General features: G+C 35.7%; 1 protein-coding gene across 50 annotated transcripts in view; it reads right to left on the reverse strand.

Annotated features, from left to right (window-relative positions):
• The window catches only part of PAM (peptidylglycine alpha-amidating monooxygenase), a 274,133-nt gene that overhangs the window by 67,646 nt on the left and 190,450 nt on the right, over positions 1–16,037 (reverse strand). For all 50 annotated transcript variants that reach the window (XM_070517694.1, XM_070517690.1, XM_070517684.1 and 47 more), the window contains exon 8: positions 375–423. In XM_070517694.1, the coding sequence (XP_070373795.1) occupies positions 375–423 (49 nt within the window). The remainder of the gene's footprint in view (positions 1–374; positions 424–16,037) is intronic.

The following is a 16,037-nucleotide window of genomic DNA, read 5'->3' on the forward strand; positions in this document are numbered from 1 at the left end:
TGCCATGTTGCGAGCTGCCCTGTTTAGAGCCCACATGGCAAGGAAACGAGGCAGTACCCCAGCCAATAGCCAGGAAGGAAATGAATTCTGTCAGTAGCCATGAGAGCCATCTTAGAAGTGGCTCCTCCTGGGCTGAGCCCCTAGATGACTGAAACCCTGGCTGAGACTTTGACTGCAGCCTTTGTGTGAGACCAGCAGCCACGGCACTCAGCTAAGCTGTGCCCAGCTTCCTGACATACAGGAAACTGAGACAATAAATATTTGTTGTCTAGGCCACTAAGTTTAGGGTAATTTGTTGTATAGCGGATTTCCTACTTTTAAGTTCTCAAAGATCTTAAAGTTGCCACTCCACTAGGATAACTGGAAGTACTTACGGCAGGCGTGTGAGGTGTAAGGACACACCAGAACAGTCCTTGTGATTATCTGAAAACATACAAAATTCACATCTTAAATAGGAAAATGTGAAAAATAGATTTCAAACTAATAAATTTTTTTTTTTTTTTGAGGAAGATTAACCCTGAGCTAACTACTGCCAGTCCTCCTATTTTTTGCTGAAGAAGCCTGGCCCTGAGCTAACATCCATGCCCATCTTCCTCTACTTTATACGTGGGACGCCTACCACAGCAAGGCGTGCCAAGCAGTACCATTTCCGCACCCAGGATCTGAACCGGCAAACCCCGGGCCACAGATACGGAACGTGCGCACTTAACTGCTGTGCCACTGGGCTGGCCTCTTAAACTAATAAATTTTAAATGATTATAACTCAATACTCAATAATTCAATGTTCCATTGGGCTCCAAACAACTAGCTTTTCTACTTTTCAAAAACTGAAGCAGTACATAATTTGGGCTTTTTACCATTTTTAGAGTCTGCAATGTCTCAAATTTATGTGTAGGAATCACCTTCTTGGGTTTCTAAGCCTGGCTTATTCCCACCATCTAAACAGAAACCTGCTGCTCATTCTTTTTCCACCCTAACGTTGTGAAAAGCTCTGAGTATCTCTTTATCTTTGCCAAGGACACTTCAGAGACGGCTTACAAATCCTCTCTCTCCCTTCTTCCTTTGCCTTCCCCAAGTCGAAGGTAAAAATTTAAATTACCCATCGAAATTCTTATCTCTGTTGAACTTGCAGATCTCTCACCACGTAGACATGACTATACTCCTTCCTTTGATTTCTGTAGATGTTAAATGCTTTCTACTTCACATTTTATTCTAAGTCATTATAAAACTTAATATCTCAATTTTGAGAGTTGATTTTAATATAAATAATTATTGCATGTTTCTGTGTGCAAGATTGATAGATTTATACTAGAAATTAAGAAGTGAAGTGTACTAATAAATAATAGCAGATGGAAGGGGTTTTTTTAAGAGAATTTTTTTCTTTCAGATGTAATTCTCATGAGAAAAGCAAAAGTAGTTTCATATAGAAATACATAATAACAGGTAACTTAACTAACAAGATATGTATTTTAATTTATCATAGATAAAGTTTAGAAAGAAAGTATAACACATCATATTTAATACTTTGGTAATGAAACACAAAGGAAATTTCTCTGTATAGTATCAAGCTAGATCTTAACAAAGATAGTACAAAAATAAATTCAATGATAAACATTTTATATTTAATCAGTTGGGGGGGGTTTTTGGTCATTTATAAAGTGATCTCTAGCCAATCTCCTAAGTCAATTTCAAAGAGGTGCTTTTCCACAATAATTTCAGTGAGTTCTTTTTTTTTAAATTTCAATTGAGTTTTAAAGAAATAAGGAGAAAAAATAATAATAAATAACAACCACAGGTTTTTCTTCATTTTTGCCTATGCTTTTAAATATAGAAAAGATAACAGAGTACTGCTTTTTAATTTATTTAAAAAAATTTTATTTTTGAGAACAAGGTTTCCTAAATGTAATGCATGAGATTTAGTAAATATTTAGTAGTATTTAGTAAATACTACTTTCAAAATGATTAGCCAATGACTTTACCCAGAATTATATAAATATCTCAACTGATCAAAAGAGAATGGTGGAAAGTATACTCTTCATTCACACCAAATGGATTCTAAACTCCAGAGACTCACCTAATTAGTTTAGTTGATTTCAGGAAACATTTCTCATGGGTATAAAAGACATCATACCTATCCTATAAGGTTATTTTGAGAAATGATAATCATCCACTCATTCAATTAATATTTATTGAGCAATCACTATATTCAGGCATGGTTCTATACAGTGGGAATACGGTGAAAAATAATATATTCAAGTTTCCTGCTTTCATGGTGCTTATGTTCTAATGGGAGTGGAGAGATAAGGAAATGGGGTAGGAGGGATAGGGAAAAACAAAACACCAAATATATCAACAAGATAATGTCACTCAGTGAACTCAAAAGGATAATGTGATTGGGTAGCTATTTTATCTACTGTGGTTCAGGAAGGATGGAGTGGCCATTAGGCTGGAGACCTAGGCTGGCCATCAGGCCAGGCAGAGTGTGGTAAGAGTGTGAGTTTCACTCTCTCTGCAAAGAAGCCACTGGAAGATTTTAAGCAGCGGAGTGACAGGATCACTGCTTTAGACAGGATAATGTCTAAAATATATATAAATATACTTTATGCCAGTTCATCTGGCACTTACAGATTAGTTACTAATTAGTGAATGTCAGGTTTTGTTATTTTTTGCTTTAATTAACAATACTGAGTTTCCCTCATACAATGTCCATTCAAGCAAAAGGGTCAACGTGCAATGAGAATTGTCTCTTGGTTTTACATTACATCTTTGCATTGAAAGAATCAAGTGAATCACATTTTGATATCCAACTTGGCTGATATTCTTTACCATGACTTAAAAAAAATTAAATGGGAGAAATTAATAAATAAGTTAACACATTTCAGGAACTATTAAAGAAGTTTATCATTAAAGCTGAAATGGGTCACTAAATTAAAAGGAGCAGGAAGGTTACTAAGAGTAACATGCCAGCTATTGACAGTAACGGTGCATCCTCTTGTTAGATAATGTTCTTTATTAGAATGGTCCAAATTGAATAGCTTTTTACTCAAAAAAAAAAGAACAGAAATAAGTTAAAAACAAATTTTAATTTAAAGACATGTTATACCCATACTTATCAAAGTTTTCTCCAAATTAAGTAATGGCCATTGCTACATGAGTGTTGTCTATTTGCTTCCCTCCAGAGTTTTAAAAGTGAGCCACGGTCTCACCACTCACTCCACTGAAATTACATAGTACCAGGTTTTCATTTGATCCCACATGTTTATCAACTACATGCCACATCCTATAAGAAAGTCAAGGACATCACACAATAATAACAAAACAGCTAAAAATTCAAGTAGTAATATGAGACGATCAACACATTCTGGAGAGAAATATACTGAACTTCTGACTTACATATTATAATATAATGACTTAAGGGAAAATTGAATTTGAGAGACTCTAAGTTTTGCCTTATAGAATGTAAATCTTAAATGGGCAGAAGGCTGGTGAATATACAAAGATCCAAAGTGAAAATCTCGCTTGTTTTACAAAAAACTTCAGAAATCAAAATATACAGAAATTTTAAGTGAAGAGATACACATAAAAACCACACCAGATAGAGTTTCTGAGTCATGGCTGAAGGAATTTGTTTACATCAAATTTATCTGGTCAATTTGATCCATTGAATCATCAATAAACAAGGCATTTCTAAAAACTATGCTGTGGGTGTGCGCGTGGGTGTATGAGCATGTAAATAGGCTTTAAATTATGGAAAACACTTTAGATTATCATCATTATTTAACCATGGGGTGACAGAATACAATTCTAACTGTGTGATTTTAAGAAAGTCTGTTATTTACTAATGGATAAATACACATTTTAACAAAGGCATTTTAGTTGAACCAAATTCTAGAAGTTATCTCAATGTAAATACTCATAAAGTATATTTATATACATTTTAGACATTATTAAGAGTCACTTGTTATTCACATATTCACTATTTCAGAATCAAATTTTGTTATTATAAATGACTGTGATCTCTTAGTATGACTTTCTACAGTTTGACCTGAAGAGCCCATGTGCTTGCATATACACAGAGTGAGAAGTTCCAGCAAGAGCAACTTGAACTCCTTCAGAGAAGGTGGGCTAGGGTCTGGAGGGCTCCTGGATTCACAGCTATTCCTACAGCAAGTGGCAGCTTTGGAGAGAAGCATATTTCAGCCTAGTGTTTGGTGTGAAGACTATGATCTTCTAACTCCAACGTGATCCTTGCCACAGTGATGCATGGTTATTTCCACAACCTATACACTGATCTTACAGCTGGTGAACTCAGGAACTTCAGCTACTTCTGCATATTTTACTGATGATTTCCAGTGTGCTATGACTTTGCCTGCCCTTCTATTGTAACACAGTGCTTCAGCCACAAGATATGAAGCCTCATAAGAATTAATTCATTTCAATTCACTTGGCTATATATGAAATCTGTCTCTGACATGCATCATCACAAAAATGGATGGCACTTAAAAGGCTTATTATCATAAAGAAATAACATCAATGCTTCCTTCTGCTAATATTTTACCACATAAGAGGAAAAAATGAAATCAGAACTGACATAGTTAAGAAATTGTACAGAAAATGAACTCAGAATATCAAAATCTATCCTAGCTGAAGAAGGTGTCCATAAAGACTGATTCTGTGACTAGAATGAAAGAAAACAGGAGAGAGAAGAAGAAATAGATGGAAAAGTCATTGCAGGGCAGAAGCAGAGAATGGATCTCATAGCTTAAAAAAAGATGGGACCAGTAATGAGTCAAATCACTAAAATGGGCTGAAATTATAGGATTGAATTTGTCTGAATGAAAGGTAGACTAGGAAGTGGACTATTCCTCTGATTTATATTTCAGTATAAATATTGTGCATTTCCAATGTACAACATGTAAGATTCACTGGGTGGAAATTTTGGAATTAATCTGGGTATTTTAATCACACACAGTTATCTGACCATAGTGACTTAAAAGATCATCATCAGTTTTCAACCAGGTGCTCACTGAGTTCCTTTGTCTAAAATGAGTAGGATACACAAGGTTATCTATTTAATGCTTAGTAGATTAGTATTTATGATCAATATTGATCCCCCTAAGATAAACTGCAGTCTATAAATGAGATAATCTCTGTAAAGAACGTAGCTAATAACACAGGAATAGAAGAAATGGGGAGAGGAACATGGGACTATTAAATGAGTAAAGAGATGGTTTAAAAAAAGGAATTAGCATTAAAATGGTATGTTAAAGATATTGCACAAAATAGATATTCTCAAAATGGGAACAGAAATGGTGATTTCAGAAGGGTCTGGACTAGGTAAACACAGAACAGAGTCACCAGTGAAATTAAGAAATTTTAGCAAGACATAAACACCACGTTCTGGCTAAAACGAAAGTCTTGGCTTATGGACCATAGGACCATGAAGAAGCTCATAATGCATTGTTTCAAGGTCCTTCTATGACTTTTAGTATTAAAGTTCCCCTTAACTAGACCTAAGACAATCTGCTTCTTTCTGAGTTCTGTGCCAGAAGTCAGTTCAACAGGATCTTATGTTTGTAGAAAAGAGAGTGAGGCCATTTTTATATTGATATTGAAATTGTTGTTTTAAACTACATTTGTTCACTAATCCTGTACTACCGTCATCATGCAAAAATCCTGACAGCTCTTCTTTCCAGGTAGCTTAATTTATCTTATTTTAGTTTTCTTATTCCAAAGTAAAGCCATTCTCTTCTTCATTGGACTGGGCTGTAGCTTCACTCTCTCTCAAGGTACACTGGTGAATACTTGACTTTTAGCCATTAATGTTCTGTCTATTTACAGAGGATCAAACCGACATTCCTGTTAAAGGGATCTTTCATGATTGCTGTTCTCTTTCAGTAAGACATAATTTTAGCATAAAGGATTTCAAGATATGGAGATGAAATTTCATAGGTATTTATGACATGGAGAAGCATATTTCATTATATGTCATTATATTCTATTATAATGTCATATGTATATAATGGAAGCTTTTGTAATGGTGAAGCTATTAACAGGGAAAAGTTAAAAGAATTATTTTTAAAAAGAAATGTAAAGTAACAAAGTCTAATAATGCCTTAGCAGCACATCACAGCATAGAACAGTACTGCAGTACTGGTGGTTGAGTGGTAAAACCTATAAAGAGTAGTCTGATAATGAAAGAAACAAGTATTTCCAGACACTGGATGAGACTTGAAAATAGCATTCATTCAGAACCTAATCTTGAACAAGATGAAAACTGGATGACCACTCCACATGGGTCTCAGCTTACCCTTTTCGAGAAATTGCTCTCCTCTGCTTAGGCAGAGATATATAACCACAGTAAGGTATTCTATCAAATATATAGACTCATAGAATTTCAGAACTGAAAGGGACCCTGCAGATGATGGAGTTCAACTCTTGCTCTTTATAGATAGGGAAAAAGAGGCTACAGAGATTGAGTGTTAGCCAGAGCAATTCAGCTAATTTTTGACACACGTGGGTATCAAATCTAATTCTCAATGTTAGTATTTAGTAAACATACTTAAAAAAAAAAGATTTCTATTTCTCAGAGACTTCCAAGGCATTTTATCTATGAAATATCCTGAAGCTAAGATAAAGGAATTAAGCAAGAATGGATAAGTAACCAGTGGTACTAAGGACATCCATTTAAGTAGGAAGTTCACTTCTCTTAATGGGAGATGAATGCATGGGATATGAGGTTATCCATTCCAAACTATTTAGCTTGCTTTTCTAATAATAGCTTGTAGTTCCTGCTGGGGTTCATAGCTAAGTAGTAAAGTAAGTATGTGGAATGATGCATGATAATAACCTAATACATCTTGGATCCTTAGAAGTCTGTCAGTTTCTCCTAATCTTTCCCTCTAGAGATAGCTCTCTACACTTCATGAGCTCATCTTGTCCTGGTTGTTTCCTACTTCAATAAAAGGATAGGTTAACCATTGATCCTGAGGGAAACAATGTATTGTTATAAACTAAATCCCACTAATTGGAAAAGTCCTTCAGATAGACAGTGGTAGAGTGGATTTCAATTCACTACTCTCTCCTAGGAAGGTAAAGGTGGAGGATAAAGCACACCCATTATCTACTGTCCCAACCACAGTTTGGGATAATGTATCCTTTCCTTATGGAAATACTGAAAAAGCATGCCTGGAACCACTGCCAAGTCTTATGAAAAATAGAGAAGTAACATCTTCAATATCAAAAAACGAACTTTAGAAAATTTATAAGCAAATAGTTATAAACTGTATCAAATCCTTCTACCCTCTCAAAGTCTTCTCAACATAATTTAAAGATACCTTTTGGACTTTCTCCCTCTCTTGAACAAACAAAAATGAATCAAGGATATCACATTACACACCAATAATTTTGCAATAATCTATGTACATAGATATTGTAATAACTCTTGTACTATTAAGCTGCTATATCTTTACCTTATAGTTCTTTGTTCTAAATTAACAACAATAAATTAATTGGACAGATGATGTTTTGCTGAGATTAAATCATCGCTCCCACGGTGACCAAAAACAGGAGATTACTTGGGGATTCATTTCTAACGTCAGGGAAAATTTCATATAGTCAAAATAACTGGGAAAATCCTTTAGGAGAGTGGAGAGTGAGGTCTCTTAATAAATCCAACACGGCCAGTTTCCTTAGCGTTGGAACAGATTGCTGTCAATTGTTTCGGTTGGGCCACGTTGTTAAAAAAAAAAAGTTATTTCTATTCAGTTGGACTGTGCTGTTATATTAAAAAAAGGTTATTTCTGTACATTTGAAACCCTGAACAGCAGAGAGATGGACGCCAGCACAAGAGACAAATAGGAAACAGTGGCAGGCACAGCAGATTGGGGTCATCTCATGTTCACTGTGGGCACAAGCACGCTGAGTGGAAGCCTGGTTTTAATGAAGTTAAGACACAGCTCCTTGATTGTTTTTTTGGTACCACCTGGATTATAAATTCAGGTCCTGGTCACCTGACAGTACTCAGTAAAAAGATGATCCTTCAAATGAACCAGAAAATGCATACATTAAAGTTTTTTATTAGAGTTTCTTTAAAACAAAAACTGAGTCATCAAATTTCTTGTAGAGAATTCACAGATCCCTGAAAGCATATTTTCAGAATATCAGGACTCTCCAGTTACAGATACACTGATATAAAATAGTCTCTAGTCAAAAAGCACTAACACTTTAAGCTGTCACGGCAAACGTGTATCTGCTTAGCAAATATAACTGAAATCGGGGCACTGTTAATATATGATACAAACTGCACAGAAGTTTTCCTGGAGGCTGTTGAAAGCTGGCTTAGCAGATGAGCTTCGGTGCTAAACACACCAGCACTATGGAAAAAAAAAATCTTCAAAAAAGAATTCCTTTTGAAGCTGTCACTGCAGCAAGTTCGCCTCATTTGATTTTGTATTCACTGCTATGGGACTAGAAATTACTAGCTTCCATTTGTCCTGTGGCAAGGAAGAGAAAATGCATTTATCCATCCTGCAAGAAGACGACTTTCACAAGTGACGGCCTGTGCGGTTCCCAGAAGAGATCAAATGGAAGGCAGGCAGGCAGGCTCACCAATGTGCTTTTATAATCGCTGTGTGTGTGGAGGATGTTATGGCACGACTAATGTCAGAGTACTTTCCTGTTTCCATCTTTTATGAATGCAAAAAAAAAAAAAAAGAATCGACAGCCAGGCTTACGGTCTACACTATTTCTTCTCTCAGAATTACGAACCTGCTCCAGAATCATACTTCTAAGGAAGTAAAATGAAAAGCCAAAATCCACCAATCCTAGGTAAATACAATATTTTTTAAAACATGGCACTGGGTTTTCAAATTATTGATTGGTTTTTGAACTTTCTGTTGAACTATAAAACACAGAAAAGTGCACAAATCGGAAGGTACAGCTTCAGGAATATTAACAAACTAACATAGACGTGGAGCCAGAACCCAGATCAAGAAGCAAAAACTCTCCACTTCCGTCCCCTTCCTGAGGCCTTAAGGTTTAAATCTTTATGTTTATGTACATAACATATTTAAACATTTGTCTTTCTGAAGGAGTTGTGTTTTGGCTAAGACCAGGCACATTTAACTAGCATGTCCACTACCTTCATGGACTTTGGTGGGACACTTTTAAATAATATACCCACTTACTAAAATTATTTATTTTTTTAATTTCCCCTTTCTCCCAGTGAAAAGTCCTATCAGTCACTTTTTACTTCTGTATCTCTGTTTTTAATATATATTCACTTCTAAAATGATAATCTAAATTTCCTTTTGCATTCTCTCAATTATTGTCTGTTCTCTCCACTGAAGGCAGAATATACCTGCAAAAGTATAGGAACCACAGAGAAAGTACTGGATAAAACAAGTAATGGAATAAAAAGGGATTTCAAGAGTTTTGACCAAAGAAACTGTTTTAAACGCAATTTGAAATATAAAGCTCAAAGCATGTTTCACATATAAAATGCTCTAGTATAAATTTTTGAATTGTCTTGAGGGTATGTTTTTATATATATATAAAAGGTTTATCTTTCACTCCCTTTGGAATTCTCAACTATTTTGTGCAACAAGGTGTTTTCCCTCTTTTACTTTAACTGAAACCTCTAAATGCTCATGAATGACAAAGAGAGGATAACCGAGCAGCAACACCATCCTATTTTGTTTTGAAAACAGAAAATTTATATTCTGCAAAAGCTGTAATTTAATTGGAAAATATATTTTTTGAAGCTCAAACAAAAATCAGTGGCTACATTTTCAACCCAATTATCCTCATCAACTTAAAATACTATTGTAGGGGCTGGCCCCGCGGCTGAGTGGTTAACTTGTGTGCTCCACTTCAGCAGCCCAGAGTTGGCCTGTTTGTATCTCGCCTGTGGACCTACACACATCTCATCAAGCCACACTGTGGTGGCATCCCACACGGAAGAACCAGAATGACCTACAGCTAGGATATAGAACTATGTACCTGGGCTTTGGGGAGGGGAAAAAACAAAGAAAAAGGATAATTGGCAACAGATGTTAGCTCAAGGCCAATCTTCCTCACTAAAAATAGCATACCTTTTAAAAAAAATACCATTGTGTATTGTGTTTTGGTTCTTCAAGGAAAAAATAAATCCAAAGTATCTAATTACACATAATTATGAACGCTTGAGGTTCTTGCTATTAATGAGGGAATGCATTTTTTAACAATATAGTTCATATATTTGATTTAGCATTAATTTGCAGTCATTCAATATGTTTATGTTGCAACATGGTATGAGAATTAATAAAGTAATAGTTATAAAGCACTTCTGGATTGTAGTATACAAATGCTAGTAGTAGTATACAAATGCTAAATATCATTACTACATTAATGGAAAAACACTGAAACCCCTCAGTGACCCAAATTATCTCTCAAAATTCCCTCAGACCTTAAGCAAGTCTTTACACCGTAAGGTAAAGGGTCAGTGCAGAAGGGTCTGTGTTTACAGGTCCGACTTTACTCTCCTTTCAGTTACTAATAGGTGGTACATTACATGTAAGTTGGGAAAACAAGGAAAAGGAATACCTGTGAAGAAATGGGGCTAGAAAAATGTAGGTGAGGAGAAATGTCCCCACAAGAAGAAACACTTTTGAAAGTTTTCAAAGATGGAGAAAAGAAGAATTAATACGTAAAGAGAAGAAATGGAGAGCAGGATGGTTTCCAAATTGGATGAAGAGGAGGGTAGTGTTTCTGTTGGAAGAAACTGGGAGGTTAGAAGGATCTCTTCTGGGCCTAGAGGAGGTTGGATTTTATTTTTCTAACACAATATTTTGTAAATATTATTAAATGTTATATTTGAATGGTTTTCATCAAATGTCTCTTGGTCATGTATTTATTTAGAGTATCTTTTCCATTTTGCAAGTAAGACAGTCAACTAACATAAAAAGGAATTAACAGTAAATGGGAAACGGAATGTGCATTTTTCTTTCAGTTAAAAATGAAATGTTATCTGCTGTTAATTTAAGTGGATTAATTAGCTGATGGCTATGTAGCCCTGACCAGCTTCAAAAAAGCAGTTAATAATTATGAGTGATTAAAAAAGCATGAGTTGCAAAGGGGCAAGTGAAGGTAAAGTATAAGGCTTTCTCGAGAAACAACTAGAAAATAAACACAAAATGTGAAAAACTAAATGGTATAACGAAAGCTTTTTTCTAAAAAAAGGTAACACTTTTTAAGCTAAATTTATTTTTAAATTTAAGTTAAATTACTTTTTATTGAAGCTAAATATTATATTGTTCAATGTTAAATCACTTTTAAAAACACAACCACCACATTTTAAGGGATAAAGAACATTCTGAATATATTCTTTAAAAAAGAAATGATACTGCAGTGCTTTACATATCTTCTCATAACCAAATGAATGAAAATGTAATTCCTGATACTTAATGACCATATTTAGGTATTAAAATAAACAGGTGTCCCATGGAATGAATGAGATGAATAAGGATCATTAGTCTTCCATACGGAAGATGATTAACGAAGTTGAAATGCAGGAAGCTAGAGAATCAGGGAGCTCACATTTATGTCAAGAGATTGGCGACAGCAAAAAAATACTGCAGGATAATAGGCTTCTTTGGATCATTTGAGAGGTACTGAATAGTCCTAAAATCATTCCTATGACTCACATCAAGCTGCTTGTGTGTAATGAAGGTTAGAGAAGAACATGAAGAACATCCGATTACAATTATTCTGAAATCAGTGGGATTATCAAGCAACCTGATTTAGAAATAGCCCTACATGGTAAGGGAGGTGGATTACTTCATGCTTCAGAATGAAAAGGCATAAATGAGATGAGGTAAAGATCTCCAATCTTTATTCATATTTATTCTATTGTGCATGAATGAGCTCATTCCTCTCTGTTCCTACAGGTTCAAAGGACTTTTAGAAACACTGACTCCATTATTTGTTTTATATAGTTGGCATGTGAACTTTGGCACATAAGGTAACTAGAAATTCCACACAAATTCAATTCTTTTAGTTTTTAATAGCATCGGACTAGTAGCTATACTACCGTAGGCAACTCACTTAACCTTTCCGACCAAATGGAGGACTTCTGTGAAACAGAGGTCTGGGCTAGAGGATCCCTTCTAGTCACACGGTTCTCATTCTATCATCCCAAAGACTCAGTGTCTGGCGTTAAAAACAAGTGCTTTACAAATGAATTAGTACACAACACATAAGATCTATGGTTTTTACTCCTTTCTTTTCAGTAGAAAAGAAAAAGAAAAGTCATGGTTTCCTTTTCAACAATGTCTTCTCAGCCATGTTTCAATCTCAGCCCTTAGGCTTGAAAAGGCCTTAAGAGGCTATAGAAAAAGTGAAAAAGTTAAGAATGAAAAAGAAAATTGATAGAATAACCAGATAGTAACTAAATGCATGTTCTTTCAAAGCTCCCCTTTTCTTAAGAGCATTGAGATTTAATTATACTTATTCTGGTAAATCGCAAATTATTCTGCTCGTGTCTCATGCCCCAGGAGATGGCCCTGACACACCTACAGTAAGGGGAAAAAAAATGTAGAAGTAATTTCAATGGTTACTAAAGAAATTTGAGCCTCAGTTGTCAAACTTTAGTTTGCATTAAAACCAACCCAGGAGCCGGTTAAAATTTCAGAATCCTGGGCTCATTGGTGTGCTGGTAACAAACCGGCTCTGAAAAAAACATGCACTTGTGTGTACATATAAATTTATTATAGTTTTTATTAATATAAAAATGTGTGGCACACAATTTATAAATAATAATAAAATATATAATAGTCTTTATTGTAAATTCCATTTAACCAGTTGAATTTCACAAAATTCTTTTGTTAACTTTTGCTGAACCAACCCATGGTTGTAACTGATGAGTGAGTAGTTCAGACATGAATGTTTGTTGATATTCTTGTTTATGGAAACAACAAAGACATATGTTGGAACTGCACTTGCTAGTCAACAATGTCAGCAAAACCTTTGCTGTATTGGATAATAGTTTTTGAATAGTGGAAGACTATTTCCTCAAATTTTTGGGCTATTCACAATAATCTGCATTACTAACATCTTTTCCACCATTTTCTTAAATCTAAACAACCAACAAAATAATTTATCACCGATATGCAGAATTTGTCAATTTCCATGGCGTCAATTTTCCTACCACGGTTGATTTCAAGCTACCAATATGACATCACCGAACACTGGGTTGGGAAGACATGAGCAGTTAACACATCATTTCAAAAATAGTATTCCCCTATTTTTAGACAATAGACGTAAACACCCTCAAGAGCACAGATAATAGTAAAATGCAGTAAAATAATTAGGAGATGATGATTTTTGAGTTTTTACTGCCTTTATTTTTAATGATGGCTATAATTAACAATCAGCTCACAAAGTATCTGAAAATTAACAGTTGGCTCTCGTGAGCAAACATGAGCCAGCTTCAGTGCACCACTGGCTAGCCTCTACTTTCAGTGTATCTGATTCCCGGTTAGAACGAGGAATTTTCATTTTAAAAAGCACCCCAAGGAGATTTTGGTGCAGGTGGTCCTCAGATCCAACCTTGAGAAATCCTGACTTAGACTATGTACTTTAGAGGTAATTCTACTAAGACCTTCCAGCTAATTATAATCTTTTTAATGAACAATAAGAGGAGTTCCTTTGTTTAAGTAAACACTGGGCAAAATTTTTCAAGTGTGAAAGCATCTAGCATAGGTAATGACATGGGGCTCTCACATTCACTGTGGACTGTAAATTGGAAAAACTGTTTTGTCAGGTAATTTGGTGGAATCCGTTACGGTTTAAACACTCCATGACCCAAAAATCCCATTTCTAGGAATCTCCCCTGCAGCCACAATACATGGTTACCGAAAACATTTCTAACATTAAAGTTCACTGCGGCATTGCTTGTAAGAGCAAAAAACTCGGAACTTAAACGTCTTTATTAGGGAACAGGATATATAAATTATAGTATATCCACCCAACAGATTACTAGGCAGCCATTATGAATAATGGAAGAGCTTTAGATGTGCTGCCTTAGAAATATGCCCAGGGTAAATTGTAAAATTAAAAAAAACAGCAGACGCAGATCTGTGGAGAGTGTGATCTGATTTTTGTCCAAAAAACAAAAACGTGCATATATACATATCTGTGGTTTCTGTGTGTATATGGAAATATTGGGAGAAGCACGTGAACAGTTGGCAGATAAAAATGGTAGTTACCTGGAGGTCAGGGTGGAGGGAGAATGGGAAGTGGGATTGAAAAGGGTATTATACATTTTTTTTCTTTTTTAATCTATATACCTTTTCTTTAATGGCTTTATTGAGACATAATTCACATACCATACAATTCACCCCTCTCAAGTGTACAATTCAATGGTTTTTAGTATATTCACAGATATGTGCAACCATCACCGCATACTATAGATTTTTGAAATAGTAAAGTATGATGAGTGATTTATTTTTTTACTTTTCTTTTTAATGTTTTTCTGTATTTTCCAAAAGATGAAAAATAAAGTTTGGGAGAGATTATTTTAATGGGAAACAAATCCAAATGCAAACAACAGCCTCCATATTTGCAATTTCAAAGGAGATTCTTAAACATGTAAAGTAATCCAGGATGTTTGAAAATACATAGGTTTAAATACCCCGATCCACAGTGTCCCTCGCTTTGCAGAGCAGTGAGTAAAAGCAGGCTTGGCATATCTCTCTGGAAAGCGTGCAGGAGGAAGCTCCTCACAGATTTTGAAAAGACACCAGAGGAAGCAACGGCGAGCAATCTTCCGCCCAGTTTCCCACTATCTCCACGATCGGGTATCCGGGAGCCAAGAGCACTCCAATGCTTACACTGAAGTCAGAGTAGTCTGCTTTATACTGGAATGAAATAATTTTAAGTGTAGCTGCCTTGCCACTGATCTATGCTCCATCTTGTTCAAAAATGCATTAGCAAGGGATTTTTCCTGGGCTCACAATTTCAAAGCTTTTCCAATAGCTTCCTGGCAGTAGTCTTGTAAGAGGCAGAGATGCAGCAGGAGTCACAGTGGAATCAGAATCCCTCTGGAGTCCTCTGTTTTCTTTTCTGCCTGCCATTGTTCCATTCCCTCACGCTCGCTCTACTACTCCTTCCGTTGTGGTGAATCAGGAACCCCTGTGTCTGTACGTGTATGAGTGTGGAGAGTGTATGCATCAATGCGCGCCCTAGGTCGGTAACACTCCCTGTCTGGAACTAAGCTATTCAGAAGCCACACCTAAATGGGTCACAGCCAGAATGGAATAACACCAAGAGGGCAAGGAGAAATCAAATCTGAAGGTCACCAAGTCCAGGCACTAGTGTTTCCATGATTTTACTCAAAAAGGGCTTCAATTCAGAGTCTGTTTGTTCTAAATTTACAAACAATTAAAGGAAATGTAGCTACCTAGATTCCACATTTAAAGCATCAATTTAGAACAAGGGAGAAGGATGCTTATAGGAAATCAATCTGGCAACATGAAATGTCTTTCTAAAAACTAGGTGTGGTCTTGCCTGCCTCTCAACCTCCTCTCTCACTGCACAGTCTGCGTACTGGCTCACGTGATTACAATCACTGTTTTAGTTTTACTTTATTTGCCCCCGTTGGATGGTGAGCTATTTGTTCTTACTCATCTTTGCCTCCATGCAGTGCTCTGCTTGAATTAAAATGAACTGGAGTGGTAGCTTGACAACAGAGGAAGCCTTAGAAAAGCAGACAGAAGAAGGCAACAAGCCCAGGAACACGTGAAAACTCTACTCCTAAAATTTTGAGGGAAATCATTGTGCAGTTGTTGATATTCAGGATGATATCTCAAAATTATGAAGAAAAGGGGAAGGGGGATAAGGGGGACAACTAACATTTATTGCCAGACTGCTCTATGTTGGGCACAGCTGTAGGCATTTAACATCCACCATCTATTTTAATGTCCTAAGACATGTAACGTATTTGGGAAAGATTTCTGTCCAAAATGATTTAAAGTTATAGTACTTAAAGAGTTAAAAGC

This window comes from Equus asinus, chromosome 9, assembly GCF_041296235.1.
Source record: "Equus asinus isolate D_3611 breed Donkey chromosome 9, EquAss-T2T_v2, whole genome shotgun sequence".
NCBI classification, from domain to species: domain Eukaryota; kingdom Metazoa; phylum Chordata; class Mammalia; order Perissodactyla; family Equidae; genus Equus; species Equus asinus.